This window comes from Penicillium expansum (assembly GCF_000769745.1).
Source record: "Penicillium expansum strain MD-8 chromosome Unknown contig12, whole genome shotgun sequence".
In the NCBI taxonomy this organism is placed as follows: domain Eukaryota; kingdom Fungi; phylum Ascomycota; class Eurotiomycetes; order Eurotiales; family Aspergillaceae; genus Penicillium; species Penicillium expansum.
This window is the reverse complement of record NW_015971335.1, coordinates 1-27,954: the sequence shown is the minus strand read 5'-3', so window position 1 is coordinate 27,954 and position 27,954 is coordinate 1. Positions and strand designations below refer to the sequence as shown.

At 48.1% G+C, this 27,954-nt stretch overlaps 12 protein-coding genes across 12 annotated transcripts; 8 read left to right on the top strand and 4 right to left on the bottom strand.

The window, feature by feature from the left end:
* Positions 1 to 270: 270 nt before the first annotated feature.
* Positions 271 to 2,403, bottom strand: PEX2_005260 (Monooxygenase, FAD-binding; the record flags this gene model as incomplete). The annotated part of the gene is made up of 6 exons (XM_016737803.1): positions 271 to 795; positions 864 to 1,212; positions 1,285 to 1,745; positions 1,802 to 1,912; positions 1,973 to 2,214; positions 2,271 to 2,403. 6 exons carry the CDS (start codon positions 2,401 to 2,403, stop codon positions 271 to 273), a joined length of 1,821 nt encoding a protein of 606 aa, XP_016597777.1.
* A 712-nt stretch (positions 2,404 to 3,115) lies between these two features.
* PEX2_005250 (Major facilitator superfamily domain, general substrate transporter) lies at positions 3,116 to 4,870 on the top strand (the record flags this gene model as incomplete). Its single annotated transcript, XM_016737802.1, has 3 exons — positions 3,116 to 3,407; positions 3,466 to 4,559; positions 4,637 to 4,870. The coding sequence occupies 3 exons, from the start codon at positions 3,116 to 3,118 to the stop codon at positions 4,868 to 4,870; spliced, it is 1,620 nt and encodes a 539-aa protein (XP_016597776.1).
* Positions 4,871 to 6,566: 1,696 nt separating this feature from the next.
* On the top strand, positions 6,567 to 7,995 carry PEX2_005240 (uncharacterized protein; the record flags this gene model as incomplete). The annotated part of the gene is made up of 4 exons (XM_016737801.1): positions 6,567 to 6,713; positions 6,788 to 7,163; positions 7,221 to 7,331; positions 7,523 to 7,995. The coding sequence occupies 4 exons, from the start codon at positions 6,567 to 6,569 to the stop codon at positions 7,993 to 7,995; spliced, it is 1,107 nt and encodes a 368-aa protein (XP_016597775.1).
* Positions 7,996 to 8,329: 334 nt separating this feature from the next.
* PEX2_005230 (acyl-CoA dehydrogenase) lies at positions 8,330 to 9,771 on the top strand (the record flags this gene model as incomplete). The annotated part of the gene is made up of 3 exons (XM_016737800.1): positions 8,330 to 8,424; positions 8,495 to 9,343; positions 9,405 to 9,771. 3 exons carry the CDS (start codon positions 8,330 to 8,332, stop codon positions 9,769 to 9,771), a joined length of 1,311 nt encoding a protein of 436 aa, XP_016597774.1.
* A 691-nt stretch (positions 9,772 to 10,462) lies between these two features.
* Positions 10,463 to 11,284, bottom strand: PEX2_005220 (uncharacterized protein; the record flags this gene model as incomplete). The annotated part of the gene is made up of 1 exon (XM_016737799.1): positions 10,463 to 11,284. The coding sequence occupies one exon, from the start codon at positions 11,282 to 11,284 to the stop codon at positions 10,463 to 10,465; it is 822 nt and encodes a 273-aa protein (XP_016597773.1).
* A 1,347-nt stretch (positions 11,285 to 12,631) lies between these two features.
* Positions 12,632 to 12,787, top strand: PEX2_005210 (uncharacterized protein; the record flags this gene model as incomplete). Its single annotated transcript, XM_016737798.1, has 1 exon — positions 12,632 to 12,787. One exon carries the CDS (start codon positions 12,632 to 12,634, stop codon positions 12,785 to 12,787), a length of 156 nt encoding a protein of 51 aa, XP_016597772.1.
* A 1,110-nt stretch (positions 12,788 to 13,897) lies between these two features.
* On the top strand, positions 13,898 to 15,565 carry PEX2_005200 (DEAD/DEAH box helicase; the record flags this gene model as incomplete). The annotated part of the gene is made up of 1 exon (XM_016737797.1): positions 13,898 to 15,565. The coding sequence occupies one exon, from the start codon at positions 13,898 to 13,900 to the stop codon at positions 15,563 to 15,565; it is 1,668 nt and encodes a 555-aa protein (XP_016597771.1).
* A 421-nt stretch (positions 15,566 to 15,986) lies between these two features.
* On the top strand, positions 15,987 to 17,536 carry gwt1 (putative GPI anchor biosynthesis protein Gwt1; the record flags this gene model as incomplete). The annotated part of the gene is made up of 2 exons (XM_016737796.1): positions 15,987 to 16,082; positions 16,142 to 17,536. The coding sequence occupies 2 exons, from the start codon at positions 15,987 to 15,989 to the stop codon at positions 17,534 to 17,536; spliced, it is 1,491 nt and encodes a 496-aa protein (XP_016597770.1).
* A 222-nt stretch (positions 17,537 to 17,758) lies between these two features.
* Positions 17,759 to 19,709, top strand: PEX2_005180 (amidase; the record flags this gene model as incomplete). The annotated part of the gene is made up of 3 exons (XM_016737795.1): positions 17,759 to 17,886; positions 17,950 to 18,533; positions 18,583 to 19,709. 3 exons carry the CDS (start codon positions 17,759 to 17,761, stop codon positions 19,707 to 19,709), a joined length of 1,839 nt encoding a protein of 612 aa, XP_016597769.1.
* A 193-nt stretch (positions 19,710 to 19,902) lies between these two features.
* Positions 19,903 to 21,733, bottom strand: PEX2_005170 (Cytochrome P450; the record flags this gene model as incomplete). The annotated part of the gene is made up of 4 exons (XM_016737794.1): positions 19,903 to 20,696; positions 20,745 to 20,935; positions 20,992 to 21,521; positions 21,575 to 21,733. The coding sequence occupies 4 exons, from the start codon at positions 21,731 to 21,733 to the stop codon at positions 19,903 to 19,905; spliced, it is 1,674 nt and encodes a 557-aa protein (XP_016597768.1).
* Positions 21,734 to 23,611: 1,878 nt separating this feature from the next.
* PEX2_005160 (terpene synthase family protein) lies at positions 23,612 to 24,769 on the top strand (the record flags this gene model as incomplete). Its single annotated transcript, XM_016737793.1, has 4 exons — positions 23,612 to 23,930; positions 23,989 to 24,017; positions 24,067 to 24,317; positions 24,376 to 24,769. The coding sequence occupies 4 exons, from the start codon at positions 23,612 to 23,614 to the stop codon at positions 24,767 to 24,769; spliced, it is 993 nt and encodes a 330-aa protein (XP_016597767.1).
* A 303-nt stretch (positions 24,770 to 25,072) lies between these two features.
* Positions 25,073 to 26,787, bottom strand: pdeA (3',5'-cyclic-nucleotide phosphodiesterase PDE1; the record flags this gene model as incomplete). The annotated part of the gene is made up of 3 exons (XM_016737792.1): positions 25,073 to 25,832; positions 25,880 to 26,565; positions 26,728 to 26,787. The coding sequence occupies 3 exons, from the start codon at positions 26,785 to 26,787 to the stop codon at positions 25,073 to 25,075; spliced, it is 1,506 nt and encodes a 501-aa protein (XP_016597766.1).
* Positions 26,788 to 27,954: the final 1,167 nt, after the last annotated feature.

The window sequence follows — 27,954 nt, the reverse complement described above, 5'->3', positions numbered from 1 at the left end:
GTAACAGAGACATACAAAGTACCATGTGGGGAAAACAAGGGCCTTTGTGGAGTGGAATGCGGCTCAAACGATTCCGAGTCAAAGCGCCATATCATATCATCACATCTCAACAAGCAGGGGTTATTCTCTTTATTGATCAAGCACGCCTTCTCTTAGCTTAGCAACAGCCTAAAATGCTTGGTATTGCGGGGATCACCGCGAACGCATGTTTGTCGGAATAAACAAAAAGTTGATATATCTCTATGGTGTTGCTCTATTGTATTTCTGACACTATGAAATCCCAAGATGTTTGTTCACTTCTGCAATCAAGTCCTCTCCATTTGTCTCAAAAGAGACTCTTGCTAGGATGTGCTGATCAGGGCGAATCAGAATTCCTCCACCATCAATCAATTCATCAGCGAACCAGCTCTGCCTGATGATTTCAAAGTCTGATCCGAGGCACCAGGTGTTCAGAGGTAAGCCAATCACGTTACAGTGCTTCTGAAAAAGCATAATGTGAGGCCTTTGCTGCTCCTTCCCCAAAATCAAGGTCCAAGAGTCAGAGCCACAGAGATCTAGGGTACTCCACTGGCAAGCGCGAACCTGATCTGCGTCAAGCTCTTTGACGTAGGACACATCAACCGGCTCCTGAGGTAGTGAAGAACGTTTGGCTGCCTCTGTTTCCGCGGATACCTGCTCTGGGAAGGTGATCCAAGCATGAGGCAAGCGCGCCCCGGGCACGAATTTCGGAGAATAATGAGAAGCATGAGAAGGTGGCTTGGTCGCTCCATACACATATCCAATATGAAGCTCCAGCTATGAGCAAGAGCATGAGAAAGACCAATCTTCGATAGCAAGGGGTAGAATAAAACAAAGCCACTCACATTATCGAAATGCTCCCTCTGTCCTTCAATACCTGCCTCAACCTGTTTCCGTTGGGCCGGATCCGCCAACGCTGCCATCATATTCCTTCGCGCTTGCACAACATTTTCAACACAAGCGGTCTTGAGACTCCGCAACAGTGCGAAAATCTCCTTGCCATTCTTAACGCTCTGCTTGGAATAGGAATCCGCAACACCCCGTCGTTCGGCAGTGTATGTTGAAAGTATAGATGGTGTTGCCACTCCTCGATGAACCGAGGCAATCTTGTAGGCCAAGTTGTGAACATCTGCAAGACCACAATTCAAGCCTAGTCCACCAGTTGGGGGAAATGAGTGAGCAGCATCTCCAGCTCTAAAAGAGGAAGCAGAAGAAAAAGCATCAACAAGGATTCGACGGAGACAACATCCAATTCCAAACACTCACAAGAAGATATTTCCCTGTTGGAACGTGACAGCCACTTGTCGACGGAAGACCCAAGGGCGATAGCTCAGGACATCAAACGGAACATCATCTTTACCGATAGCGCTGCGGATTGTGGACCTGCACATGTCTTCTGTCCACGACTCGACTGGGTTCTGTTCAACGTCTACCTGGCTAATATGTACCTGGATCCCATCAAGATCATAGCCGATGATAAAGCCCGCGGCTATAGGGTCCATTATCCAGTAAAGCATACCGACACGATCACCAACGACGGGTCGCAGATTGGCATTGAAATGAATAGTCATCATCGTCTGGTCCGAGTCTTCACTCTCCGACTCAATACCGAGCAGCTCGCGGACCTTGCTTCTACGACCATCACAGGCTATGAGATGACGGGACTTTGTTTGATGGAGTTGTCCAGTTGAGCGTTGCTCAATAGTCGCCACAACTTCATTTTCATTCTGGGTTTCAGTTAAACACGTTACTTCGTTAATAAAAAATATGCCCCTTTACTTACCTGCTCCACAGCATGAATACTGAATCCTTTGATCAAGGTAACATTGGGATCCTTCGTGATAAAGTTGGACAATTCTTGCTCTAGCGCTGGCTGGGGTATATTATGGATCATCTGTTTGTTTCAATTGGTCAGTACTGTTCCCGGCATTCTCTCATCATAGATGAAAGGTACCTCTGGCGTGTCATTCAAGACAGTAGGATCCATTCGCTCATACGGGAGCCTGCCGATCGCATCCCCGCAAAGATTGGTGAGGAAGTTGACCGAGGAGCTATCATTTCGTGAAGTGCCTAGCTGGCGAACATGCTTCTCGCCTAGATCAAATTGACGCAGGATTTCCAAAGAGCGGGGGTTGATTGCGTGGGCTTTTGGAGCAGCTAGACGCTCGGGATAACGCTCGATGATCAATGATTGAACTACATGGATCATGTCAACAAAATGTTCCTATTGACTTCTCAAAAAAAATTCATACCCCCTAGGCGGGACAGAAGGAGAGCCTGCAATAGGCCAGTTGGACCTCCGCCCACAATGAGGACTGGCACAGAACTTGGTAAACTGCCAGAGCCACCAGTCTGGTGGGATGCAAAGTCTCGGGATGGAGCCATTATCTTTGTGGAATGGATTTCGACTTAATTTATTCTAGGGTAACGTGGAGTTTACCAGCTGTTTCGGTTTCAATTTTCAAATGCACGACTTATGCTGGGTACATGTATGAAGCTGAATGGAGGGGAAGTCCCGAAGTGAGCCAGAACATGCAATGCTTTATCGCCAATCAAAGACGCGAAATATATTTGCCAGGGGCGTGGGACCAGTTGTTTAGGTCTTGCTCCTCAGTGGATTCAAAGATGGTCTTACGAAATTTTGATAGGTGTTTATTAGAAGCCAGAGAACCCACTGAAATATAGTAGCGTATTTGGGGGTAAGGGCGGGATGAAGAGAAGCTAACTATTTTTCACACGCACTCAGCCCATTATTACGACAGCCACATGCATCCCTGCATAGCGCAATGCTAGTTATCAGGATAGAGTTATAATTGGTCCTCAAAAATACAGGGATTCTGTGCACGACGCCGAAAGAATGTATCAAAGCCGTTTTGGTTGCATTTCTAGTACGGTGTACATACTCTTGTTTCGGACTAGAAGGGGGATGGCCACCATGTACTATAGTATACTCCGTGTATTAAAAAGGAGAGTTCCACCATTTTCCACGCGAGGCAGTATTCAAGTTCGCTCTTTTTTTCTTTGTGTTTTAGTTGCTGATTTTCGTTCTGATTTTTTTACATCAAATTTTGAGGGACGCCCTTGGGGCATCTTCAATATGTCGGATAGCTCACAACACGAGTCCGAGAAGAAAGTCGCGGGGCAGTTCCATGTCGCACCTGGAACAGAGATATTGTTCGATGGAAGTGACAACGGAAGTATTTCTGAGCGGCTTCACCAGCTGAAGCATCGTGAAACAGGCGATGGTCGCATGTTATTGGTCCCTCAACCTTCGATCAACGATCCAAACGACCCTTTGAACTGGTCGACTAAGAAGAAAACCTTGACTTTCTTCAATGGCTGTTGGTTTGCATTTATGGGTGCTATTACAGGTCCTATTATGGCAGCCGGTGTGTATTCATCATCTATAATCTTGATTGTGTTGAGCCATGCTGATTAGTACTACAGGTATGATGCAATTGTCTGCCACCTTCGGCAAGTCCCTCCAGGAATTGACCTATGCAAACGGAGCTTGTTTGATCAACCAGGGTGTATGGAATTTTGTCTGGATGCCGTTTGCCGTCAAGTATGGGCGCCGTCCCATCTACATCTTCTCGAACTTGCTTATGGCCATCGCCTGTATTTGGCTGGCCGTTGCATCCAACAAAACCTACACTGTTTTCCTGGTTGGGCGTGCGTTTCTGGGCGCTTTCCAAGCGCCTATTGAGTCAATTGTCCCGTCTACAGTGACTGATATGTTCTTCCTGCATAATCGTGGAGAGCTCATTGCCATCTACGGACTCGCTGTCCTAGGAGGTAATGAGCTGGGACCTATGTTCTCTGGATTTATCGTGCAGGCACTTGGAATGGACTGGGCCTTCTGGATTGTGACCATGTTTGTTAGTGCTAGTCTGATTTCCATGTTCTTCTTCATGCCAGAAACCAAGTTCGATGGACCCCGTCCTGATCCATTGCAAAACACCACAAAAGCCAATGTGGGTAAAGACCAGGTTTTGGTCCAGGAGTCAAGTCCAGTTCCCAAAAAGACCTTTGTGCAAGAACTCAAGTTCTGGAACAGCGGGGATCCAGATGTGAATCTTCTCCACGTGTTCCTGCGCCCATTCGTGCTGTTGGCCTATCCCACCGTCCTCTGGTCATGCTGTATTTATGGAATGGCTCTTAGCTGGAATGTCATCCTCGGCGCGTCGGTGGCACAGCTCTTTGCGCCCCCTCCTTACGGATTCAATTCCAATAGCCAGGGTCTCTTCTTCCTGTCGCCTTTTATTGGCTCTCTTTTTGGTGTATTCTTCTCTGGTCCAGGGGGTGATTGGGTTGCCACGTTCTTCACCAAGCGCAATAATGGTATTCGTGAGCCCGAGATGCGGCTACCGACCTGTCTATTGGCAGCGTTTTTCACATTCTTTGGTGCTCTCTGGTTTGGACTTTCCTATGAGCATCAAATGCACTGGGCGATGCCTGTTGTGGGAGCCGGCATTCTCTCGGTAGGAAGTCAGATGGGAACAACGCTAGGGATGAACTACGCCCTAGATTGTCACAAAGAGGTAAGGAACTTTCGTTTTCTGCTTCTACACCACTTTTATAGTATACCTGCTAATCGTTTCTGTTTTTGAGTTTTTAGCTTTCCGTCGAGATCATGGTCACGATTGCTGCTCTGAAGAGTTGCATCGCGTGGATCTGGACGTGGGTGATCAACGATTATATGACTTCCAGTGGTGTTTTGAGTGTCTTCATGACAGTTGCGGCTATCAACGTTGTAGTCTACTTAGTCTACATTCTCTTCTATCTCAAGGGTAAGGATATTCGAATTTGGCTACACCGGAAAGATTTCCTACGGGCCGCTGGTATCATCTAGTCATCTAATCCGGGGGAGAATGGGTAAATTACTCTAGTATGTACAGGAGATTACGCCCAAAAAATTTCTATGCGTATTTTTTTATAAGTTTTTCCAGGTCGCTAGATTTTTAGTTTCGAATAAAGTTTAAAAGAAATGAAGTTTATCAAATTCTAGAGCGCAATCGATGCATGAATGTTTTGAAATTCTTTAAAAAAAAGCCAACAATACTCTGTACAAATTAGTATAAGACACGGCTTATAAAAAGGCCACGATAAATGCCTTGACGCATCCACAAGTGGTTCACAAGTGGTTTTAATATGTTTTTTAGGTTACATTATTCGGCTCTCGGTTACATTTGGCTCTAAATGAAACCCAGGGTCTGGCCCGGGCACTTGCCCGCTGCGGCCCGCCGATCCCGGGTCTTGTGGGTAAATATAGGGCCCGGAGTACAAAATACACATACTCTGCTGGAAGACCGTGGCTACAATGGCATAGTCTCCAATTTTGTTTCTGCCTAGAGTCAAGCTCTAGAGGCTAAATTTTATTGGTAAATTCTGTATGTAAGCCATAGAATTACCTAGGTACGGACCACATAGGCGGCACGTGCTCATTTTGCACTGGGAGGGCATGGCCCCAAAACGAGAAACACGTCTATGCGTTAGTTCAAAGTCCGATGATGGTTTGTCCCCATCGTCGGTAGATTTACCATTCCTGAATCGATCGTCGCCTTTCCCGCTTGAATGGATACTTATAATCAATGGTTATACTTGGAAAAGACCATTTCACAAATTGTGCCTTTTCCCCGCCTTTTTCTGCGGTCTATCTACGAAACTAAGAAGGGGCACAAAATATCTGTGAATGAAAGACATTTATTTTAAAAGACATTACAAGGCCCCCAAACGTGGCCAACTATTCTTGTGTAATTTAATATAAGAAGATCCACATGCTATATAAAAATTCGTACATCCTTGTTCCTCGGCTCTTGGCTATTGATCTATGTTGCAACCCCTTACAGAGCACTCCGTTCTCTATATTGGCAATTAGCCATTAATGGCTAAATCCACTTCATCTCGCTCGTGCCACCACTTCGGCTCTTGCGACCACTAAGATTCAATTCCAAATTATTCCTCTCTAGACTCCTGCTCAAAAAGCCACACGAGCTAGGATTATCTACCGCGGACCAAAATTTCTACGTGTTGGGAGCCAATCAACAACCGAACACCCTAGAATCCATGTAAGAAGTCGCCAGCTTCCGTTCTACCTCGACGAGGATTGGTTTAGATGAATTGCAAGGATATTAATATTCAGGGCTAGGATTGGGTACCAGCATCTGGGTATTGACTAGTTAACTCAATAACTTATTAACTTTGGTTTATTACGAGCGGAAATTTTCTCGTTGGACGCACCTGGGCAGAAATCCCTTCAGCGTACGCCGTAATGTTTCCGAGCTGTGGGCGCCTGATTTGGAACATTACACTTTTCCAATAGTTAGCAAGACTCGATAGGATAATCAACCCCTGTTCACTGTGACGGTTTGAGGGGCCACGGAGTGCCTTTTAGTGGTTTCGTTCTAGGCGTCCTGCATTCCCTACAGGATGCTTGTAATATCAGGCATATGCACCCAGTCCTGATTTGGCGATTTTGCTTCTTCTCTTTGATTTTGCCCTATACTGTACGAGAACTTGTGGAGGTATTCCCTCTCCGAAGGCCAGAAATGGCGGGAGATAATTCTGCTGTCATCCTCGCAGTTTCTTGGACAGAGACATGCATTGGTGTATTCCTTTTCAGCCTTCGGTTTCTGAGTAACTGGAAATTCGTGGGGCGTTTCAGATGGGACTTTGCTGTCGCTAGTTTGACGGTGGTCAGTGTTTGGTCTTCTTTCTGTTCATGAGATGTTTCGATCCCAATGTATATGCTAATGAGTGTGTCTCACAGGCAACCGAGATCACTGCTCAAGTGTTTCTGCAGTTTTCAGTCAATGCTGGAATGGGCCATCACTTGGATGATCTATCAGACCCACAGAGAGTTACAGCACTGCACTGGTCGTGGGTATTCCAGTTACTCGCAATAGCTGCCAGTATGCTAGGAAAGCTTGCAATTCTCGCATTCCTTATCCAGATTCGTGGTCGTCATGAAAAAAAGCCGTGGTTCTTGATTATTACGGGTGTGTTCATTGGGATAATTAACATCGCTGTTCTTGGAACCATTCTGGGTCAATGCAAGCCAATGCACAAATTGTGGGATGATAGTGTTGAAGGGACATGTGACCCGGGGCGCAAAATGAATCAGAACTATTCGTTCTTCCAGGCTAGTGAGTTTTCACTTCACATCAAAACATTCAACTGTCGAGCCTTTGCTGATGAATTAGGCTTCAACTCATTTACCGACGCCTTGCTGGCGTCGTACCCGGTTCATCTTTTTTGGAAGCTTCAGATGAAGCTGCGAATCAAGATTGCCTTGTCTATCCTCATGGGATTGGGTTGGATGTAAGTATTTCCCATTCAGCACTTCAGTTTGTTCCCAATCTAACATTTCCCCGCATGTAGAGCGGCCGTTTGCTCCGCTGTCAAGACATATGAGCTCAAGGCATTGACCGAAACAACGGATATCACCTGCAAGTCACAATCCACAACTCCACCTTGAAAAATGCTAATTTCATATTTCCAACAGACGCTCAATCCCCCCTCCTTATCTGGGCCTCGACGGAGGCTTGGATTGTCATCATTGTTGGTTGCGTACCACCCATCCGACCACTCATGGAAAGGGTGTTGCAGCGACTGGGCTTCACCTCCAAGAAAACGTCAACTCCCTATCAGTACCGCAACTCGAGCGGACACGCTGCATATGGCACGAACAAGTCCAACCCCGCAAGTCACTCCAATTTTCAGTCCAACACATATGGGGGGAGGAGGCAATTCGACGAAAACGCCGGCCCGGGCTGGATAGAGCTCAACACATCCGGTGGGCCGAATGGAAGTAAGGAACATATTGTCAATGGACCGAAGGATGTTATGATCAGAACTGATATCGTGACTCGTTTCGAGGATGTAGAAGGTCAGGGAGTCCCATCGTCAGGAGACAGTAGTGTCTCTGCTGAAGACCTAATCCGTGAGGAGAGTCAGGATGTCCGAAAAGTTATTTGATGATAATCATTCAATGTATATTATAATTTTTTTGGTCAACACTTTCAGTAGACCTATTTAGCATGGCAGTTGAGGTTGTGCATATATTTTGTATTGATAGTTTGATGATATTTGCAGGATATGGAGATTTAACAATGGCATCTCCCTTCATCCAGCCAAGGCTAAAAAATACTCGCCCCACATTTCTCCCCGCGGATCCCCAACGCCGCCAGTAACCGACCTCGGCTCAGAGTGACCCTCGTGATTATGCCCTTTACCTCCCTCCCGAGGTCGCCTTTTCCCTCCTTCCTTTTCTTCCTCATAGCGCATTGAGCTTGTTTCCCCTTTATTCACAATGGCTTCTATTATTCGCGCTTTGCGACCTTTGTCGCGTACCCCCTCAGTCCGCCTGGCGGGTAAACGACTTGCTGCTGGCCGGCCCGTACAGAGGTACTGTCTAGCCTAAGCGCACATGCTATTGAAAATATATTTGCTAACAAGATTTTTTCCCCCATTATAGCGCATATGCATTCTCAACTACCCCCCGCCGGCGGGAGGTCGACCTCTCCGAGCTCACCCCGACGCCGATCACCCTTTTGTCCGAGACAGAATCCCTGATGGCCGACTCAGTATCGAAGTTCGCAGTGGAGCAAATCGGCCCGAAGGTGCGGGAAATGGACGAAGCCGAGACTATGGACCCAAAGGTCGTGGAGCAGCTCTTCGAGCAGGGCTTGATGGGTATTGAGGTGCCAGAGGAGTTTGGCGGCGCCGGGATGAACTTCACCGCGGCGATCGTCGCCATTGAGGAGCTGGCACGCGTCGACCCTAGTGTCAGTGTGCTGGTCGATGTTCACAACACACTGGTCAACACTGCGATCATGAAGTACGGTGATGCCCAGGCCCAGCGTACCTGGCTTCCCAAGCTCACTACCGGCACTGTTGGCTCGTTCTGTCTCTCCGAGCCTGCGTCTGGTTCCGATGCCTTCGCGCTCCAGACTAAGGCCGAGAAGACCGCTGATGGTTATAAGATCAATGGCTCTAAGATGTGGATCACCAACTCTATGGAAGCTGGTATCTTCATTGTCTTTGCCAATATTGACCCCAGCAAGGGCTACAAGGGTATCACTGCTTTCATTGTCGAGAAGGATACCCCCGGATTCTCAATCGCAAAGAAGGAGAAAAAGCTCGGAATCCGTGCTAGCAGCACTTGTGTGCTCAACTTCGACGACTGTGTCATCCCCAAGAGCAACCTGCTCGGTGAGGAGGGACAGGGATACAAGTACGCCATCAGCGTATTGAATGAGGGTCGTATTGGTATCGCCGCCCAGATGACCGGTCTGGCTCTCGGCGCATGGGAAAACGCCGCACGGTAAGATTTCTTGTACTATATACCCCCGCGTATGAATTCGATTAGCTGACCACAACCAAAGCTACGTTTGGAACGACCGCCGCCAATTCGGCGAGCTCATTGGAAACTTCCAGGGCATGCAGCACCAGATTGCGCAGGCATACACTGAGATTGCCGCTGCTCGCGCTCTCGTCTACAACGCTGCCCGCAAGAAGGAAGCTGGCCAGGACTTCGTCCAGGATGCCGCCATGGCTAAGCTGTACGCCTCTCAGGTCGCCGGCCGGGTATCTAGCTCTGCTGTAGAGTGGATGGGTGGCATGGGCTTTGTCCGTGAGGGTATTGCTGAGAAGATGTTCCGTGATAGCAAGATCGGTGCTATCTACGAGGGTACCAGCAACATCCAGCTGCAGACCATTGCCAAGCTTCTCCAGAAGCAGTACACGAACTAGAGGAGACGGGGTTGAATATCTACCTAAATTACCTAAATGGTTCTGTTTATAAATAGTTTGATTTCATCCATGGATGGACACCGCGGCGTATTGTTTGTTTCTTTTTGGGTATGTACTCATCGCTCCCTTTGGGGTATACAGAACATGAAGAGCCGTCATGGGTCATCCCTGTGACCATTTCAAATTCGCCCCACTGCGATATATAAATGCCAAAATGTGTATGCAAGCAGAGTAAAGGAGCAGCGCGAATGATGGCCCCAGTCATGCCAATGCGCCAAGGCTTGTTTGTATCTCCGATCCCAACAATAATTCCCCGGCGTGGAATCCAAGATGTCTGCCACCGAGTGCTCGACTCGTATATTGTAGATGGACCGGAGGTGGGACCGGGGCTCCTCCGTCAGCTTACTTTTTTGCGGCACGGCTGTTATTTCCGTTATGATTTTTGTGTGAAAAGCAATTTCAATCACGATTTCCGCGACAAAGCTGGAGTCCAAGAACGAGGATTGCTTTGAGATCTATATTATAGATCAGCACTCCGTACACCTGTTCGTATTCGGGTTCTTGAACGAAACTCACATGCTGTGAGACCGGATCGAGAGTTTTGCATTCTAGCCTGAACTCGCAAGACATTGTGTTTTCACCCAAAATAGAATGCGCTCGAACTCCCCCGGCTGTTTGGAACATGTATTATTCATGATGGAGGCACCCATGGATACTCGTATGTCGGATCTGTCTGTTGCGGTTGAGGCATCGGTTGCGGGTACGTTGATGCGGAGGATTGGTACGCTTGGGCGGGAGTTGGCTGAGCAACGGGGCTAGCACTTGACATGGAGAGTGACCGGTTGCTGTAAGCGAATTCGGGGAAAGAAGATTCCGGTTGTTGCTGATGTGGGCGTATTGGTTGTCCTTGATGCATTTGACCATGTATTGGATATGGCTCCATACGGCTAGGGAATTCCGGATTGGAGGCTGCACCAAGCGACGGCGATCTTGTGGACGGATATGGTTGTTGCCAGTCTTGCTGATGAGGCCCTCGATATGATGATGAAAGGCCCGATGGTCTTTGAGTGTGGGATGTTGCAGTGAATTGTGGCGGTAGTAGTGCCCCCGCTGTTGGGATGCCCGGTAATGCACTACTCGAGGCTTCTTCCAAAGACCACTCACTTCGAAACGGAGTCATGGGTTCATTAGTTGATGCAAATTCCGATCGGCCAGTTAAAGAAGCAACTTGATGCTTCAATCGGACCATTTCATTCTCCAAAAAGGCGTTCTGTTGGACTACTTCATCGAACCGTTCGTTTTGCAGCCGCATCTCCGCAATCTGTGACTGGAGCGCAGAGACCTGGGCTTCGAGTTGTTCTATATGCTCCTTGGTGCGTTGGCGAATGGACCGCTGAGCCTCTCGATCGTTGGCACGCTTTCGCTCTAGTTGTTCGGCTGACAGAGTTGAGACTTTCCTTGTCCCCGATCGAGACTCACGCCTCTTCCCTGGTGGTTCATCTTGAGAGCTCATGGTTATTGGTATCCTCGCATACCCGAGACTCGACACAAAGCTCCCCTCCGTTGCCCAGAGCCTTTCAATGAGGACCCCCCGCTGGCGACCATAGACCCAGAACTGGAGCCTAACATGAGGGGAAGTGGTGGATCACTGATTTTGAAAGATCGCGTGTGGGTGGCTCGAAACTATTTCCGGGCCGAGCAGGGATCAAGGCAGAACGTGACAGATCGTGCGAATCCAGGGCTAGATTAGCTTGGAGGACTGTACGGGGTAGACGAAAACAAGACGTTGTGCTTTCAGGGGTTCATCATAACCTTGTCGGGATCGGAATGGCCTTGATAAGACTAGAATGTCGCCAATCCCCAACACAGGTTTCATTTCCTCCAGGTTGATTAACAAGCCAGGCAAATCTCCCGATGATGCGGCGAAAGCGAGACCTCTAAGCGCCCAATAAGCGTGGAGAAATAGACGAACTGTGTGGATTGCTACGGAGTACGGGCCATCGCTATAGCGTTGTCTTTTCAGCCACTACGGTGAGCCGCCCCAATTTGCGAGGTCCGCTTTTTTCGACTGCTGCCAGATGAATGGGCTACCACTCATTGAAGGGTCTTCTGTTAGGCCCACGCTGGGCATCGTAATGATGATCATTTACTATATACTCCTTTTCAAATTCGGATGTTGGCTGAGTGCTACAAGTTGACAACTGTTGATCTATCAAGGGTGGGGGGGGAGGTAACAGAAAAAAAGCACTAAAATACACCTTGCGCCTTAAGGCATTCAGAAGCCATCGGCGACGATCCGCGTCCTTGTGGAGATACGTACGGAGTAAAGGCGGACAAGAATCCTTTGGCCCCCGGTATCTGAACGCCGATGGTCCCCGAGGATTCGTCTCCTCCAGGTATCCGGAGGTCCCGGATTATTATTTGGATAGTATACGCATGTGGTATCAACAAACTAATATCTCTACAACATAAAGAAGAGCATCTGGTGCAGCCGTCGTTGGAAGAGCATTGATCGAGAATTTGTAGTGGCGAGGTTCTGACTCTCCTATTATTGTGGGTTTATGTTCACCATGATCCTGGGCCACCTTAGCAGGGGACTCCTGCAAATTTCCTATTATTTGAGCAGCACGGTGTCCGCTACAAATGAACCTAGGCAGCCAGCGACATCTGCATTTTGTAGTTTCTCATTATCCTATTGACCACCCAGTGAATTTTGCCTATCCCGGAGACATAGGTCCTCGGAGAATCATCCAAGCATCCATGGGTACTGTATTTTCACATTTCAAACTCTGCCATGACAGCGCAATGTTTATCGATACTCGATGATTAATCATCTGAAACACACATAGGTGCCACGTCAATGAGCCTATACGTTGTACAATTAATTGCCATCGATGTGGAGGTATGCAAGTGGGGAATCGGGCACGGTTATTTTGAAAATGGTGGCCCTACACTATACAGTTTAACTGGCACCGTGCATGCGGACGTTCGCACTGGTTCTAGACACGGTCCGTGACCCCCGGTCGATCATTACAGATCTGATGCCGGGTCTAAGTCAAACCCATCGTTCACCTTAAGCTTGCTTTACTGAGTAAGGATTTTTGATTTTATACATAGCAGATAATTGCTCGAACACGCTTCATTCTGATCCGTAGAAATAGAAACACGCAACCAAAACTTATTTGGCTCAAGTGGCAACGACTAGCACTCATGATGGGTGGGAATGAGGGTGACATCTATGGCGTATGAAAAATGGTATATTGTAGCTGAGATGTCCTTAGACGAAATTTACAGCCTTCCAACCCAATCGGAGATTGTTTACTACAACATGGTACAATATTAGTAACTAACTAGTATGTATGTTGTACAATGTATCGGTCTTCGCCCCATATTGGGTGATCGACTGGGATTGCCGGGCGAATCATATCGATAGGATATGCCCCCTAAGGACCCCGCAAGATTTTCTAGAAAATGAAAGTTCTGACATGCTGCGTTGCCTTTTTCCAAATTATTCTCCTTTGTGAATCGCTGCATGTTTTTGGTGCATGGTGAAATAATCACAACAGCCTACTCCAAGTTGCCTAGGCCCTTTGAACTAGCGTCGGGCAATATTGTCATGAGAGGAAATGCTCATCACGGGGAAGCTCCGAGGATATACTCCGTAGCTAATATATATCCATCTAATTTTGACAAATTATTCTACATGCCTAGACCTCTGATACATGTTCCCTCGAAAATAAACGACCGAGGCAAGCGAATTACCATATACGGTTAGTCTCACTTTTCCAGGAACTGACCCATAATACACGTGATATCAAGCGAAGATAGTGGGCCTGAGGGAACCAATCAAACGGTGCTTACCAGACTTTGGGACAATCTTAAATGCTTGGCAACAAATCTCTTCTTTGTCAAATATAAACTTGTATTGAATCACATCATCAAGCATCAGTCTGACTTTTGCTAAATTAGAAGGAACAAGAGAAGAAAGATAACACTCACTCACACTTCCTCTTTCTCTTGTTTTGTCAACAAACATTAACAGTTATCCACTCGCCACTTCGAGTTTGAGTTTTCATCGAAACAATTAACCTCAGTTTTCTTCAAGAAATATAAAACTTTGACCATCATGGAAGGTCTTCAACTCAGCAATGACACTCAGTTGTACTCAACTATGGCTGGAAAGCTGGACTCCAAGCTCCTCAAAGCCCTTGACGTGATGGGATTTACCAACATGACCCCTGTCCAGCAGCGTGTTTTGACCGAACTTCCAACTTGGCGCACCGACTGCCTTGTCCAGGCTAAAACTGGAACTGGAAAAACCCTTGCGTTCTTGTTGCCTGCATTGCACTGCCTGCTCCAAGGTGATTCCGCGCCACCCAAAGGCAAGGTCGGCATCTTGATCATTACCCCAACCCGAGAACTTGCCCAACAAATTGCAAAGGCGTGTGATGAATTAACGTCGCAACTTCCTACTCCTCTTGAGTGCCATGTTGCAGTTGGTGGAACAGCCCGAGCATCTGCTCATTCGCGCTTCATGAAGGGCGCACCATCCATTCTTGTCGCCACCCCGGGCCGCTTGTGCGACTACCTATCTCAAACTCCCACCGCCAAGAAGCTATCTAACATCCAAACTTTGGTTTTGGATGAAGCCGACACGATGCTTGAGAGTGGCTTTATTGCTGACGTGAAGCGAATCCTCCAGCTCATCCCACAAAAGAGCACTGGATGGCAAGGCATGTGCTTCTCAGCCACCGTCCCCCCCAAAGTCAAGGATGTGGTCAATATTGTTTTGAAGAGAGACTACACCAGCATTTCCACCATTGATAAGAATGAAGCACCAACGCATGAGAGAGTTCCCCAGTACCATGTGCTGATGCCATCCGTGGCAGAGACCTTCACTACACTTGCCTCCCTGCTCAAGCATGAAATCAAGAAGAGCTCGAAAATCATTGTCTTCGGCGTGACTGCACACATGGTTGCTCTCCTCGCAGGAGTCTTCTGCAAGGGCATGGTTCATTTGAAGGTGTTCGAGATCCACTCCAGACTCAACCAGGGTGCTCGCACAAGGACCACGAATCAATTCAAGGAGGCCGAAGCCGGAATTCTGTTCGCTTCAGATGTTATTGGTCGTGGTATGGATTTCCCCAACGTCGACTTGGTCATCCAGGTCGGTTTGCCATCAAACGGCGAGCAATACGTTCACCGTGTCGGTCGTACCGCCCGTGCTGGCGCTGACGGCCGCGCTATCATTCTCCTCACGGAGGGCGAGTCATTCTTCATGAAGAACAACCGTCACTTGCCTATCAAGCCCCACCCCGATACTGAAGCGATCAATGCCGGCGCTCCTTCATGCTCCAAAGCTGTCTTGCAGGCCATGTACACTATTGATGAAGAGTCGAAGCAACGTGCCTACTCGTCTTTCATTGGTTTCTTCGCTGGATCGGGTCTTCTGAGGCAGCTCCGCCTTGATAAGGCCGGCCTTGTTCAACTCGCGAACGAGATGGCTGTCAAAGGCATGGGATGTCCCGAGCCTCCCCCAATGGACAGAAAGGTCATTGGCAAGATGGGATTAAAGGGTGTTCCCGGTTTCAACTATGCAGACCCAAATGAGATGGCCAGAAGCGGATCCTCTAGACCTCGCAATTCTTCCCGAGGTGGTAAGAGCCGTGATGCACTTAGCCCCGGAGCTGGTCAAGGAGACCGAGGCGGTATTGAGAAGAAGCGTGGAGGAGGCCGCGGTGGCCGTGGAGCACGTCGTGGTGGTGGTGGTGGACGTGGAAAGCCCAGATCATGATTCTTTTGCATACTGATGTCAAGGACAGCGTGCTAAAATTTCATTATTCATAGACACTAGAGACTAACGACCTGCTACACAAAATTCCTTAATCGAAATCAAAATTACTTGCGAACAATTGGTTGCGCACATACTTGTAAAGCTGTAAAGCCGTAAGGCCAACCTGAAAGCTAGTCACGGTTGCTTTTGAGTCATCTTCAAGACCAGCCATTTATGTATCAGTCCACAAGATTTTGACCGAATTGACACAGTGTCATTATTGATCTTGACAGTTGTTCTTGGGGTTGAAGACCGTAAACTGGTCAGGTGATCGCGGGTAAACATGACATTTAGAGCTTCAACCCTCCGTTATTCAACCACGTCATTCTTTATATTCTGAACATTTGAGGGCGATCAGCTATCTATATTGATAACTGCTAACATGGATCCGAGCTACAAAGCTCGCAAGGAGGCCTTTGTGTCTAATCTTGCGGGAAGCACAATACTCGAGATCAATGCAGTCACACTCGTTGCTTCAGTGAGAAACCTTAAGACTTTACCTTGCAATTGATATATTCTGACCTGTGAACACTTTAGACATCTGTCCTCCTTTGGTCTGCGCTCCAGTCCCGCTTATCCTTCTTCACACCCTACGGTCCTGCGGCACTCGCGACCGACTTCATCCTCAATGTACTAGCCATCTTATTCGCGACGACTGCATACTCCTCCGCGCCGCTTCTCCTCAACATCTTCCTCGTCTCCCCCGCGGCCCTCCTATTCCTCACCCGAAACGGTCTGCGCACACCCCAAAAGGCCAAACCGCCCCGCAAATCCAAGGCCAAAAATGAGAGCTCCCAGGAGGAACAGCAGGCCTTACCCATTCACCCATTCTTGACCACCTACCGCGCAGCCATGATGATTGTCACATGTATAGCTATCCTTGCAGTCGACTTCCGCGCGTTCCCACGTCGTTTTGCGAAAGTGGAGAACTGGGGAACATCTCTAATGGATTTGGGCGTGGGCTCTTTTGTGTTCTCCGCTGGAGTAGTCTCTGCGCGCGCGGTTCTGAAGGGTCGGAACTCGAAATCCCCGAGATTGGCTTTGCATAAGAGATTGATTGGCTCAGCTCGGCACTCCATTCCTCTGCTTGTGCTAGGCCTCATCCGACTGTGGAGCGTCAAGGGATTGGACTATGCGGAACATGTGACGGAATATGGTGTGCACTGGAACTTTTTCTTCACGCTTGGCTTTTTGCCTCCTTTCGTGGAGCTCTTTGACTCCTTGATCACACTGATCCCTTCATATGAGGTGCTTGCACTTGGAATTGCAGTACTCTATCAAGTCGCTCTAGAGTCAACTGATCTCAAGGGTTACATTCTGGTGTCTCCTCGGGGACCAGATCTGCTGTCCAAGAACCGTGAGGGGGTATTTTCTTTCATTGGATATTTTGCGATCTTCCTCGCTGGAAGGGGTGTTGGAGTCCGCATCATTCCTCGTGGTACCTCGGCCACAAAATCGCCCCAGAAGGCACGGAACTCTGTTCTGATGCAACTGGTTCTTCAAGGAATGTTCTGGTCAACCATGTTCTTCTTCAATTCTACCTACGCATTCGGCTACGGTGCGAACATCCCAGTATCGCGCCGACTGGCTAACATGCCATATGTGCTTTGGGTGTCAGCATTCAATAGTGCCCAGCTTTTCCTATTCTGCCTGACCGAGACTGTATTCTTCCCTGCAGTCCACCGAGCAACTAGCAAGGAAGGCGAGGCAGATCAGACGTCCTTTGCCACCAGTCGCATCCTACATGCCTTCAACCGCGGTGGCCTTGCACTGTTCCTGATTGCGAACCTGCTTACTGGGGCAGTGAACCTCAGCATTCCAACATTGGATCTTAACACACCGCAGGCCATGGGCATTCTAGTCATCTATGCGGCAGTGCTAACTGGTGCTGCTCTGGGGATGGACAAGTATAATATTAAGTTGAGCTTGTAGATATATTACAACACTCATAGATGTAGTATCATCCAACCTCAAAATTACATATAAATATCTTAATAATTCATGTTCTGGATTCGCAGAGATACCTAGGTAGCTATTGCATTGGCGTCGAAGCTTGTACATGGGAAAGCCACGAGGTTAGCCGCGGCATGTGATATCATGGTGGAGCAACATGTGAGCCCGGAGAATTACACAAACCATTCTTCAACAAACACTATGCCTTCTAACGAACAGTCTTTTCTGAATTACCCTCCAGCACGTGAGGGTCCCAATGTGCCGTACAAGTATGAAGACCAGGTCCTACCGGTCTTCCGCGGCACGCCTCTAGCCATCGGCGCTACATTGTAAGCTATAGGAGAGTTACATCGAGCAATCACAACATGCTAATTCCCCGCTGTTTATGTCAGAATCCATAATATCGGATTTATCCAAAGCCATTTCTGGCGCAATGCCGGCTTCGGTGTCATTCGTGAAATCCCCCACCTGAGCCAGTATGCCGGCCGCTACGATCCAACTGTGATTCCAGTCGACAATACCAGCCAGGCGGAGTCACCAGCGAAAGCGGTATCTGCTATTATGGAGCGCAGAAAGGGAGATTATGGATACTATACTTCCGCAGACTATCATGCGCTCTACTCTTCAGGGGAGCTGACCCCGACCGTTGTCATCGAGACGCTATTGCCTCTGGTCCAACGTGATACCCAGCCGCCCGGGAAACACTCAACTGCTTTCCTCGAGTCTCAGGCTGAGTTGATTCGTGCAGCAGCGGAGGAATCTACGGAACGATACAAGAACGGCCAGTCGTTGGGTCCGCTTGACGGCGTTCCGGTCGCAGTGAAGGACGAAGTGCACCTCACCGGCTATAAGCGCACGCTAGGCTCAAAGCTGGATTTCAAGCACGGCATTGATGCGACTTCGTGGTGTGTGAAGCAATGGCTTGACGCCGGAGCTATAATCATCGGAAAAACATCCATGCATGAGATTGGACTGGGTGCGTTCCGATTGGTCATCGTTGAGTTACAGTAGCTAACACTCTTCAGATACAAACAACAACAATCCCAATTATGGAACACCTAGAAATCCCCACAATAAGGAGTACTATTGTGGCGGTTCCTCCGGTGGCTCCGGATATGCTGTCGGAGCTGGCCTTGTACCCATTGCGCTTGGCGCAGACGGTGGAGGCTCAATTCGTATCCCGTCGTCATTTTGTGGTATCTGGGGCCTGAAGCCTTCGCATGGGCGTGTTTCCGGTGCGCCATCCCAAAGCCTCGCACCCACTGTTGGTGTTATCGGGCCTATGGCTGCTAGCATCGATGACCTCGCCCTCGCCTATCGCATCATGGCCACTCCCGCACCAGCTTCAGAAGACCCGATTTCATCGCAGTTCCCCTATCCTAATCCCCCGCAGCCTGAGGCCAAGAGGACAAAGACAATAGGTATTATACGCGACTGGAATGACCGCGCCGAGGGCCCTGTGCGCGCTGCGATTGATCGGGCGCTCGACTACTACCGCGAGCAAGGCTACAACGTTATCGATATCACAATTCCTTACCTGCCTGAAGGGCAGCGCGCTCATGCTCTTACCATCATGGCGGAGATCGCATCTGGCATTGATGCAAGCAAGATCCGCCAGCTCACAGCCCCGAATAAGGTGCTTGTCTCTATGGGTATGTACCAGATCACCGCACAGGACTTGCTCGCCTCCCAACGGCTACGCAATCTCCTCATGACGCATCTCGCATATCTGTTCAAGACCCACCCTGGGCTACTCATCGTCTCGCCCACAACGCCCATCCCTGGATGGCATATTGACGGCGGTGAGGCGGACTTGTCTCGTGGTTTATCGGATGCTAAATCCTCTGTGCGCAACATGGAGTATGTTTGGCTGGCCAACTTTACTGGATGCCCTGCTATTAGTTGCCCCGTTGGTTATACTCCAGATGGCGGTGTGCCTATCGGTCTGATGGCCATGAGCGAATGGGGTACCGAGGAAGAGCTGATTGCCTTTGCTCGAGATGGAGAGCCTATCTTGGACCTCCCTAGTAGCAATCCTTCGCTCGAGGAACTTGAAATTGCCTCGGCAAGTAAGGGTCTTAGGACTCCTTCTGATGACCTCTCTGTGTGGGAAGATATCATCGCACAGGCCAAGGAGAAAATATCCAAGTAAGGAGAAGGAAGCTTCTTATCAACCGTGGCAGGTTGGGTTTTTGTCATTTAGTATATTCCCATTTATGTATTTGCAAGTTATGAGAGAAGCATTTACTTCGTCCGAACAAGATACGTCTCAGTCAAGCTTCTCTATATATTTTTCAACTCTCCTCTCGAATTTTTATATCTCTTAGGCCAGAATAGCCATTGCGCTATTGTTTCTTGTCAGATTTCCGCATCCGTACGTGCATCGGTGCACCATCCTTTGGGTGCGATGTCGCTTTCCCAGTGGTATACATTCGTTCACCCTCCACAGTCTGACGGTCCACTTTTAAGCCCTGCATCTCCCGCACCTTATCCCATTTATCCCAAGCCATCTCAATATCAAAACTACGGACAGTAAAGACCAACACCAACTTCATCACGACGACTGCCAGTTCCTGCCCAATACATTTCCTAGGTCCAAGTTGGAACCCACGCCATATGTTTTTCGCCGGATGCAACTTGTCGCCTGCTAGGGCGGAGAAGCGCTCCGGGATGAATTTGAGCGGGTCGACGAAGTTGGCTGGATCATGATGAATGGTGATAGAGCTGTCAAAAAGATCGAACCCATCCGTCGGCCATGGCTCATCCTCGCCGTTTATTTTCAGGTTGAATGAAGGCTGACCTTCCCGGATTGTGATCGTTGCTGGATTCATGCGCAGTGTCTCCTTGATCACTCCTAGGGTATACTGTAACGAGTCCAGGATATGAGGCGCTTCCCGGATCTTTTCTGCAGCAAGGCTTGGATCGGAGCCAAGAGCCGCGTCATGTTCAGCCTGCAATTTCGCCACACATTCGGGGTTTAATTGGAGTTGTCTGAATACACGGGGAATTGTGATGGACAATGCATCATCACCGCCAAAGAAGAATATCATGAGCTGGTAGAAGACCTGTTCGATGAAGGCTTCGTCCGGGGTATTGGGGTCGGTTCCGTTGACTCCAGGCTCGCCAGTGTACTCTTCGACTGCAGACCGAATTATAGTTCGTGGGCTATTGCTAGCAGCGTTTATACCCTTTGTGATAAACGGTCGAAGATGTTTGAAGAGCTGGTTTCTCTTACGTCTTACAATCATTTTGAACAACGGGGTAATCCTCCAAAGAAGCTTGCGAGGGCTCAGAGTAATCTCCATGCGGCTCAGTTGCTCACGGTAAGCGATGGTGAAAGGAGAGGGATAAAGCGATTGAGAGTTGAGCCGGGTGTCGCTACAATGGTTAGCAAAAGTAGTGAATGTTGGTAAAACGATATAGGCTAGACTTACAGAACCACCCTTCCTGTAACATCAAAGGCCAAGTTGCTAGATATCTGCTCAAAGGGGAAAACCTGACCCCATTGACCATCACCACCGGAAAGGCTTCTGAGCACATTCGCAAACGTGTCAACCTCCTCGATAATAGCAGGTATCCATGTTCTGATGTTGGTTCGACTGAATCCGGGGTTGAATCTCGAGCGCCACATGTGCCACTCCTCCCCGTGCATGCAATTGAGGTCCCTCCCATTCGAAATTGGGTTCAGGAACTCTCCTTGCATAGGGGACTTTGGCAAACTGCTCCCAATCTCCATTTGATTGGACACATAGGCCTGTAGGGAAAATGCCATCGGTCTAGCAACAGGCCATACATCAAGGTAAATGACTGGGGGACATTGTTTCTCATTTGGGAAGAATTTCGGCCAGTATTTGATGATGTAGAAGCCAAATGTCTGGATAAAGTTGGCGTCAAAGGCCCAATCTCTGTAGAATTGGATTACAATGAGAAAATGTCCCAATAAGAACGAGTGAGGCAAGATTGGCTGGTGATGTTAGCTTAGGATTCTGATTCTTTTAGACGAGGCAAGAAACATACTATGCCTCGAGACTGAAGTCTTCTGAATTTCATTCTTGCTTGGTATAACTGCACAGTAAACCGCAGTGACAGAACTACCGCAATCGTTATGGCAAACAGAGACAGCGTCTCCCCTTTGCCAAAACCATCGAGTTTGAGGCGCAGAAAAAACGGAAACATGGTTGCTATGTCCTGAGAAGAAGTACGTATTTCCATTTTCAAGAATACAGAGGCATCGATGAAGAATTTGTAAAGCGTTAAGCGTGACTGGGCAACATAAACTGGGGAGATTTGGCGCTATATATCTCACATGTTACGACTCAGAGCAAAAGTTGTCCAGTAAGTCTAGTAACATTACCAAGTGACAGGGGTCTATGCAAACAACTCCAAAGATGTCTTTTAATTGGAACATGCCCGTCGGAAATTGATCTCGCTGCCCAAGCGGTGTGTTGTCGTATTCGAATTTACTTTGCATACTTGTGGGCCATTAGTGTCACACTTTGGTGGGTCGCCTAGAAGATGAATGATTCTATTGAGAGTTTACAAATACGAACTCAGGCATTTTAGGTGCATTTAACTACTGCAGTGTTCGACATATTGTAGGTAATCTGCAAACCCCAAATATTGTGTGATTCTCTATTGAGTGCCTATGGTTGACAATTGCAGTCAATCCTCAGTTGATTTATATTGCACGGAGTAAGCCCTAATTTAGTACTTGTCACCGAGGATCTGACCTGCACGGATGCAAGATCAGCGCTACTCATGCAGGTCAATTTTGCTCGCACAATTTCCTGCATATAACCTGCATCATGTCGTATCACCGATATTGTACCGAGCGCACGTGTCTCCATAGAACTGAGGTATTCTTGGGGCGACATTTAATAAGCGCAAAAAAGTAAAAGTTTATCAATATAGACCAATTCTCCGCAGAGGAGAAATAAAAAATCAAACACTTTTACAATATCAATCTCAGATTGACAGATTATTCTATTTATAAGAATGCCAGTCCAATACTCTGTACGTGCACTGTGGATCCTCCATTTGTACTGTTTAACAGGTGTTATTTTCACATACTATATTTTGGTCGGTGATGCTAATTCGAAAACAACCTGCATATACAACCCTGATGTTCAGGGATCCTGTTCGGATGAATGTGTACAGGTTGTACCTGTGGGCACTGTCGATCGTACAGATCCATCGGTTATCATGACTGCATATGTAGATGGATCGTGACTAGCGTCATGTCATGCACATTGGCTACCTATTTTCTTATCAAACCACGTCAGAGATTCTTGGCAACATCCCATTGCCAGTAGAGCGCACCCCTTCCATACATATCCCGTCAATGTGGTGAAACGACTAACGCTCAGAGGATTGTAAAGTTCTAAAGATCCCTCTCTCAAGCGGGGCAAGCCAATGCCACACTGGGCCTAGTATACAGCAAGATGTCTTAGCAGACGCTTGGATGCTTGGGATTGGGATTTTTTCCCTTGTGTGCAGTGTTCTTAGTGGAGATTGTCTTGAACTGCGGAGTGCACATTTTGTACACTCTGATATATCACATCTCAACCAGCGAGTCCAAACACTCCTGGGAAACCATGAGATGGGAAAAGAGGGAGTCAATAAAATCATAGCCGAAGTGGAAGGCATCCCACCATTCTCTTCTTCCAGGGGTTTGATCCTTTAACCCATGCTCAGTGTTGATCATGAAGCCAATGGTACCAATGAAGATCCTCGATCATACACATCGGACCCATCTCAATTCAGTTTTGCTATTGGTGTTCTAATAATTATACTCTCGGACTCGCCGTTAGCTCAACTAACAATATTCACGACGATTAGCGGTGTACGGGATACTTGGATGTGAGACTTGCATTTGCCAGTACTTCGTATGGGAAGGTTTAGACCTGGATAGTCACAATTTACTATGTACATACTAGCCCTCGGCTATCCCTTTCTGACATAAAAGGGTTCATTTTACCTTCAATGAGAGACATTCTCTTATATACTCACTACCATTAAAACAACCTCAGAACAATCTAAGCCTCCTCACACAAGATGCAGGTAGCACCTACTTCTTCCCCTGCCGGCCCTGTCTCAGCCATCCCTTCGGTATTCGAGACGCTTCAAGGTTACAAGGTCCCCGTCTTCTTTTCGCGCTACCCCGCTGGAATCAGCATTGCCGCTCAGGAAGTCGAGGATGCCCTCAGAAAGATCGACGAGGAAGCTTCTGAGGAAGGCACAAGGGAAAGGCGTCGAGCACTCATCCGACACACCAATCCTTACGGTGACCCCTTCACCATTTGCCACTGCTCGGCCTTTCCGGACAGACTAGCTCTGTTGTCCTGCCTAGTCGAGGTGATGTGGATCCATGATGGTAAGACACCAAGGTGCCCCACATATATGCAGTGTGCTGACAACAGGGTCATCTACAGACGTGACAGAGGAGATGGATCATATCTCTGTAAGAGCGCTAGGTGTCTGTTTATGGATTACCAACTAACGATTTGCAGGCATGCCGAGAGCATGATGAGCTGGCCAAGGTCCTTCAACTTGACATTGATCCATCGAAGTTCGAGTCTGGAAATGTGCGACAAAAGTCGCTGGCAGTCGTTCTTCGAAAGGCAATTGACATTGATCCCAAGCAAGCTCCTGCTATGATCGAGATGCTTAGACACTACCTGGCAACATTCGACAACATCGGCGGTGACTTCACACGCATGGAAGAGTATATGCCATACCGGATCGCCAACTGCGGCTATTGGTGAGTTCTGTACCATTTTAAGAACTTTGACAGTAAAAGTCTGATAATTATCATCCAGGATGTCATCTTATTTCATCCGCTGGGGAATGGATATGACCCTCAGTGAGGAGGAATACGCCAGTATCGAACAATTCGATATTGCAATGGGAAATGTCCTCGGTCTAACCAATGACTACTTCAGTTGGAATATTGAGAAAGACCAGGAGACAGATCGAATGAGAAATGGAGTGGTAGTTCTGATGAAAGAGCATCATACCACAGCGGATGCGGCAAAGATGATGCTCCTTGGTGTTATTGTTGAACAAGAGTCTCTGGCTGCAAAGCTCAAGGAGGAAAGGCTGAAGAAGCCCGCTTCGAAAGAGATCTTGCAATACTTCGAGGCTATCGAGCTTTACGTTGGTGGAAGCTGCTATTGGCACTCGACTGCGCCTCGGTATCAAGTCTTTGAATGAACGTAGATAGAGACACCCAGTGCAACCATGGATACTTATATCTTATAGACGAATAGATTTGTCCAATACCATTGATATAATCCCCTAGAGAAACATTAAGCCTAGTAGACATATGAGTACACATGGTGTAAAAGTCAAGGAACTCAAACTTGAAGGTCTGTGTATCTACATCGAATACAGAGATGCACTAAAGGTACTTATTAGCTGAGAAATGAATACGAGTTAATTTACAGAGAATGACAAAGAAAACGCCGCCTCAAAACAAACAAAACAAAAGGCCTCCTCGTAGTGGTTTCGTAAGTTTCAAATCCATATTCCCTCAAGAGGATTCGGGATAAAGAATTCACAACCCAGATTGGCTGCTTCGCCATGATCCTGGAGCTCCCTCAAGATTTGCTCTCCAGGATGAGGCCCATCAGTAAGATTCTCCTTGATGTGAATAATGTAGACCTTTAATCCTTCCAGAGGAGGAGCCGTACTATCAACCCCAGTCTCAGAATCCAGATTTCCCAGGACATCCCCGAGATCCACTCTTGGTATCTGGGGAATCTCGAATGACTCGCTCGGATGCGATCGACGCTCAACAAGCGGCTCGGATATCCTGCCTTTATCGGCAGAGGATCTTGGCGTCCGTTTTGAGCGAGGGCTCACTTGCTCGCTGCCGATCTCGATGGGGCCTACGGGTTCACGCTTGCGCTTTTTCTCACCCGTGCTCAAATCTCGCACCTCCGTGACCTTGTTGGCTAACACGCTGAGCTCAGAGACTAGATGTCGCGGACACATGTGGCCATACAGATACGAGTCGTCAGTGCTGTCATTGTAGGAACATTCAATGAAGATCGCTCGGAGTTTGCCCGTGGCAATTTTCGGTGCGGCGGCTTCCCATACTCGTTTGTTGTGAGTTCCCATGGAAACCGAATCCGGTTCGACATCACCGAAGACGATAATCTCGTGGCCGGTGTGATGATCGCGCAGGAAGAAGGCGGAGCTCTCAACTGTTGCCATCACTGGTTCTTTGGGGTTGGATGGGAGTAGGCGTGGGGAGCGAGCGGGAGAATAGAAACTAGCCACGGTTAAGAGAATTCCGGAAGATTGCTCATCTTAGCTTACCTGCCCTCGGTATGGTCCACTGAAATCGCTCTCGAAGGAAGCATCAACTGGTGATCAGAAAAGACAGTGCTGCCAATTCGATGATGCATCCCGCTTTCTGGATGGTATCGCTGCTTGCATCGGCCATGGCTAACACTCAGGCATTTTGTCAATAGACCGTTGCAAGCCCTGACATAGCCTCTGCTTTCTCCGCGACCGAAACGAGGGTTTCCACCTTCCACCAAGCGCTGATATGTAAGAAGACCAGCTCCACCATCCTCATCCGACAAGTTAGGCCAGATGACATCGTTGAACATGTGGTTTTTGATAGCGGACAGCACAGATGGTAAAGCAGCCACGGGTTTTGGTCCATTCCCCGCCTCCAGAATTGGAGTGTTAATAGCCAGCCCTGAGATATGATCCAGATGAGGGTGTGTAATGAGAACAGCACCAATGATTTCGCGAAACACATGAGCTGCATTTGCCTGTGCTGTTCTGCAGGGCAGCTCGAGCCCCTGAAAGGGCCCACTTGTCATCACCCCCCGATCATCCTGGCATTCGGGGATGTATCGTTCCAGCAACCGAATAATGCCTGCAAGAAGGGTACCTGCATCAACGGCTACTACGGAGTCTGGAGACCATTTTGTTGACGTTGACCGGACAAGAATTCCCGTGACACTATCTTCGCGTGGTCCACCAGTCGGGCCCTGAGGGAGTCAGCATCCAGCAAAGTAAAGCTACAGGGGTTTATCTGCTGGAACCCGCCATCAGGCAAGTTGAGAAAACAACATTAAATCGCCAAGATACATGGCCTTCCACGTGACGGGTTCTGCAACAGAGAAGAAACAAATCAACGGGTCATAACTTACCAACACAATCACTTGGAATACTGGTTTCTCGGACATTGTTTCACTTGTCTCGCCTATCATGGATATGTGAGACACGAACGATAAGCTAGACTTGACACAGTCTCAGAGCAAGTGAAGCTGCCCAAGCGCGCTTAATCCCCAATAGTAGGCGGGTCTCAACGACAGAATGTTTCACAGAGACTCAAACGGATTGGTTGATGGCCAAACTGTGGGATATGAGAGGCGGCTAATAAAGGATGGGGCAAAAAGGAAATTACGTCGCGACGCGCTAGTACCGTACAAGGGTTGCGATTCAAACTGTTCAAAGATATGGTTCAGCCAACAGTCCTTTGTATGCCATATGTCATACACAGATATCTCTGGGAAGTAAAGTTGTTGTTCCTCGACAGGAGAGATACGCATGAAGCCACAGAAATCCGGATGGCTGGGTCGGTTGAGTGCAGATAAGGGAACTCCAATTTCGTGGGGTTGATGTTTCCCCAGCTCGTATCACAATGGGGCGCGCCTTGTGCGTATGACACTACTGCAAGTAAACTGCAGTGCCGATTGGAGGATATTTGTTTCAGCAAAGAGAGGGTTGATCGGAGACACTGGGAGGACACCGAACACCAGAAGTGGACCAGGGTGGACTCTAGTGGGGTATGATCGCAACGGAGCCACGGATACGGAATGAAGATCTGGGGACTAGTGAGATATCAGATCGAGCTCTGAAGGGAGATATAGTCTCTTTAAAGGTGCATCAGATCTCGGATCTTGCTAAATGTGTCGCCGATGACGTCCACACTACGATCTCGTATTCAAAGGATTACCATCATCCACATTACACAGATTCAGTTGCTCTAAGATAGTGAAACATACATGATTTTGTAATCGAGTCTGGCAAGTGGTGTAGCTGATCAGCATATGACCTGTCAATAGATCTGCCGACCGAATTTCAAATAGATGTATAACTTTAACATAAAGAGGGTATGAGGACAAAACGGGCGAGATAGCAAAACAACTGTGCCCTTACACATGAAATTCATTGAATGACTCCCCAAGGGTAAGGGACAATAGGGACACAAAGACCATTCCAATTCAGACAGAAAGTATCTCATAAAAACCAAGAATCTGCCTTCACCAACTGCTATAACGCCTTCCGTGAGCCCGCTAAATAAAACAACAAAGAAATGATCAGACAAAGCCCCTCATGCGCCACGAGGTATGTTCAAAAGCAAAGGGGGGGGG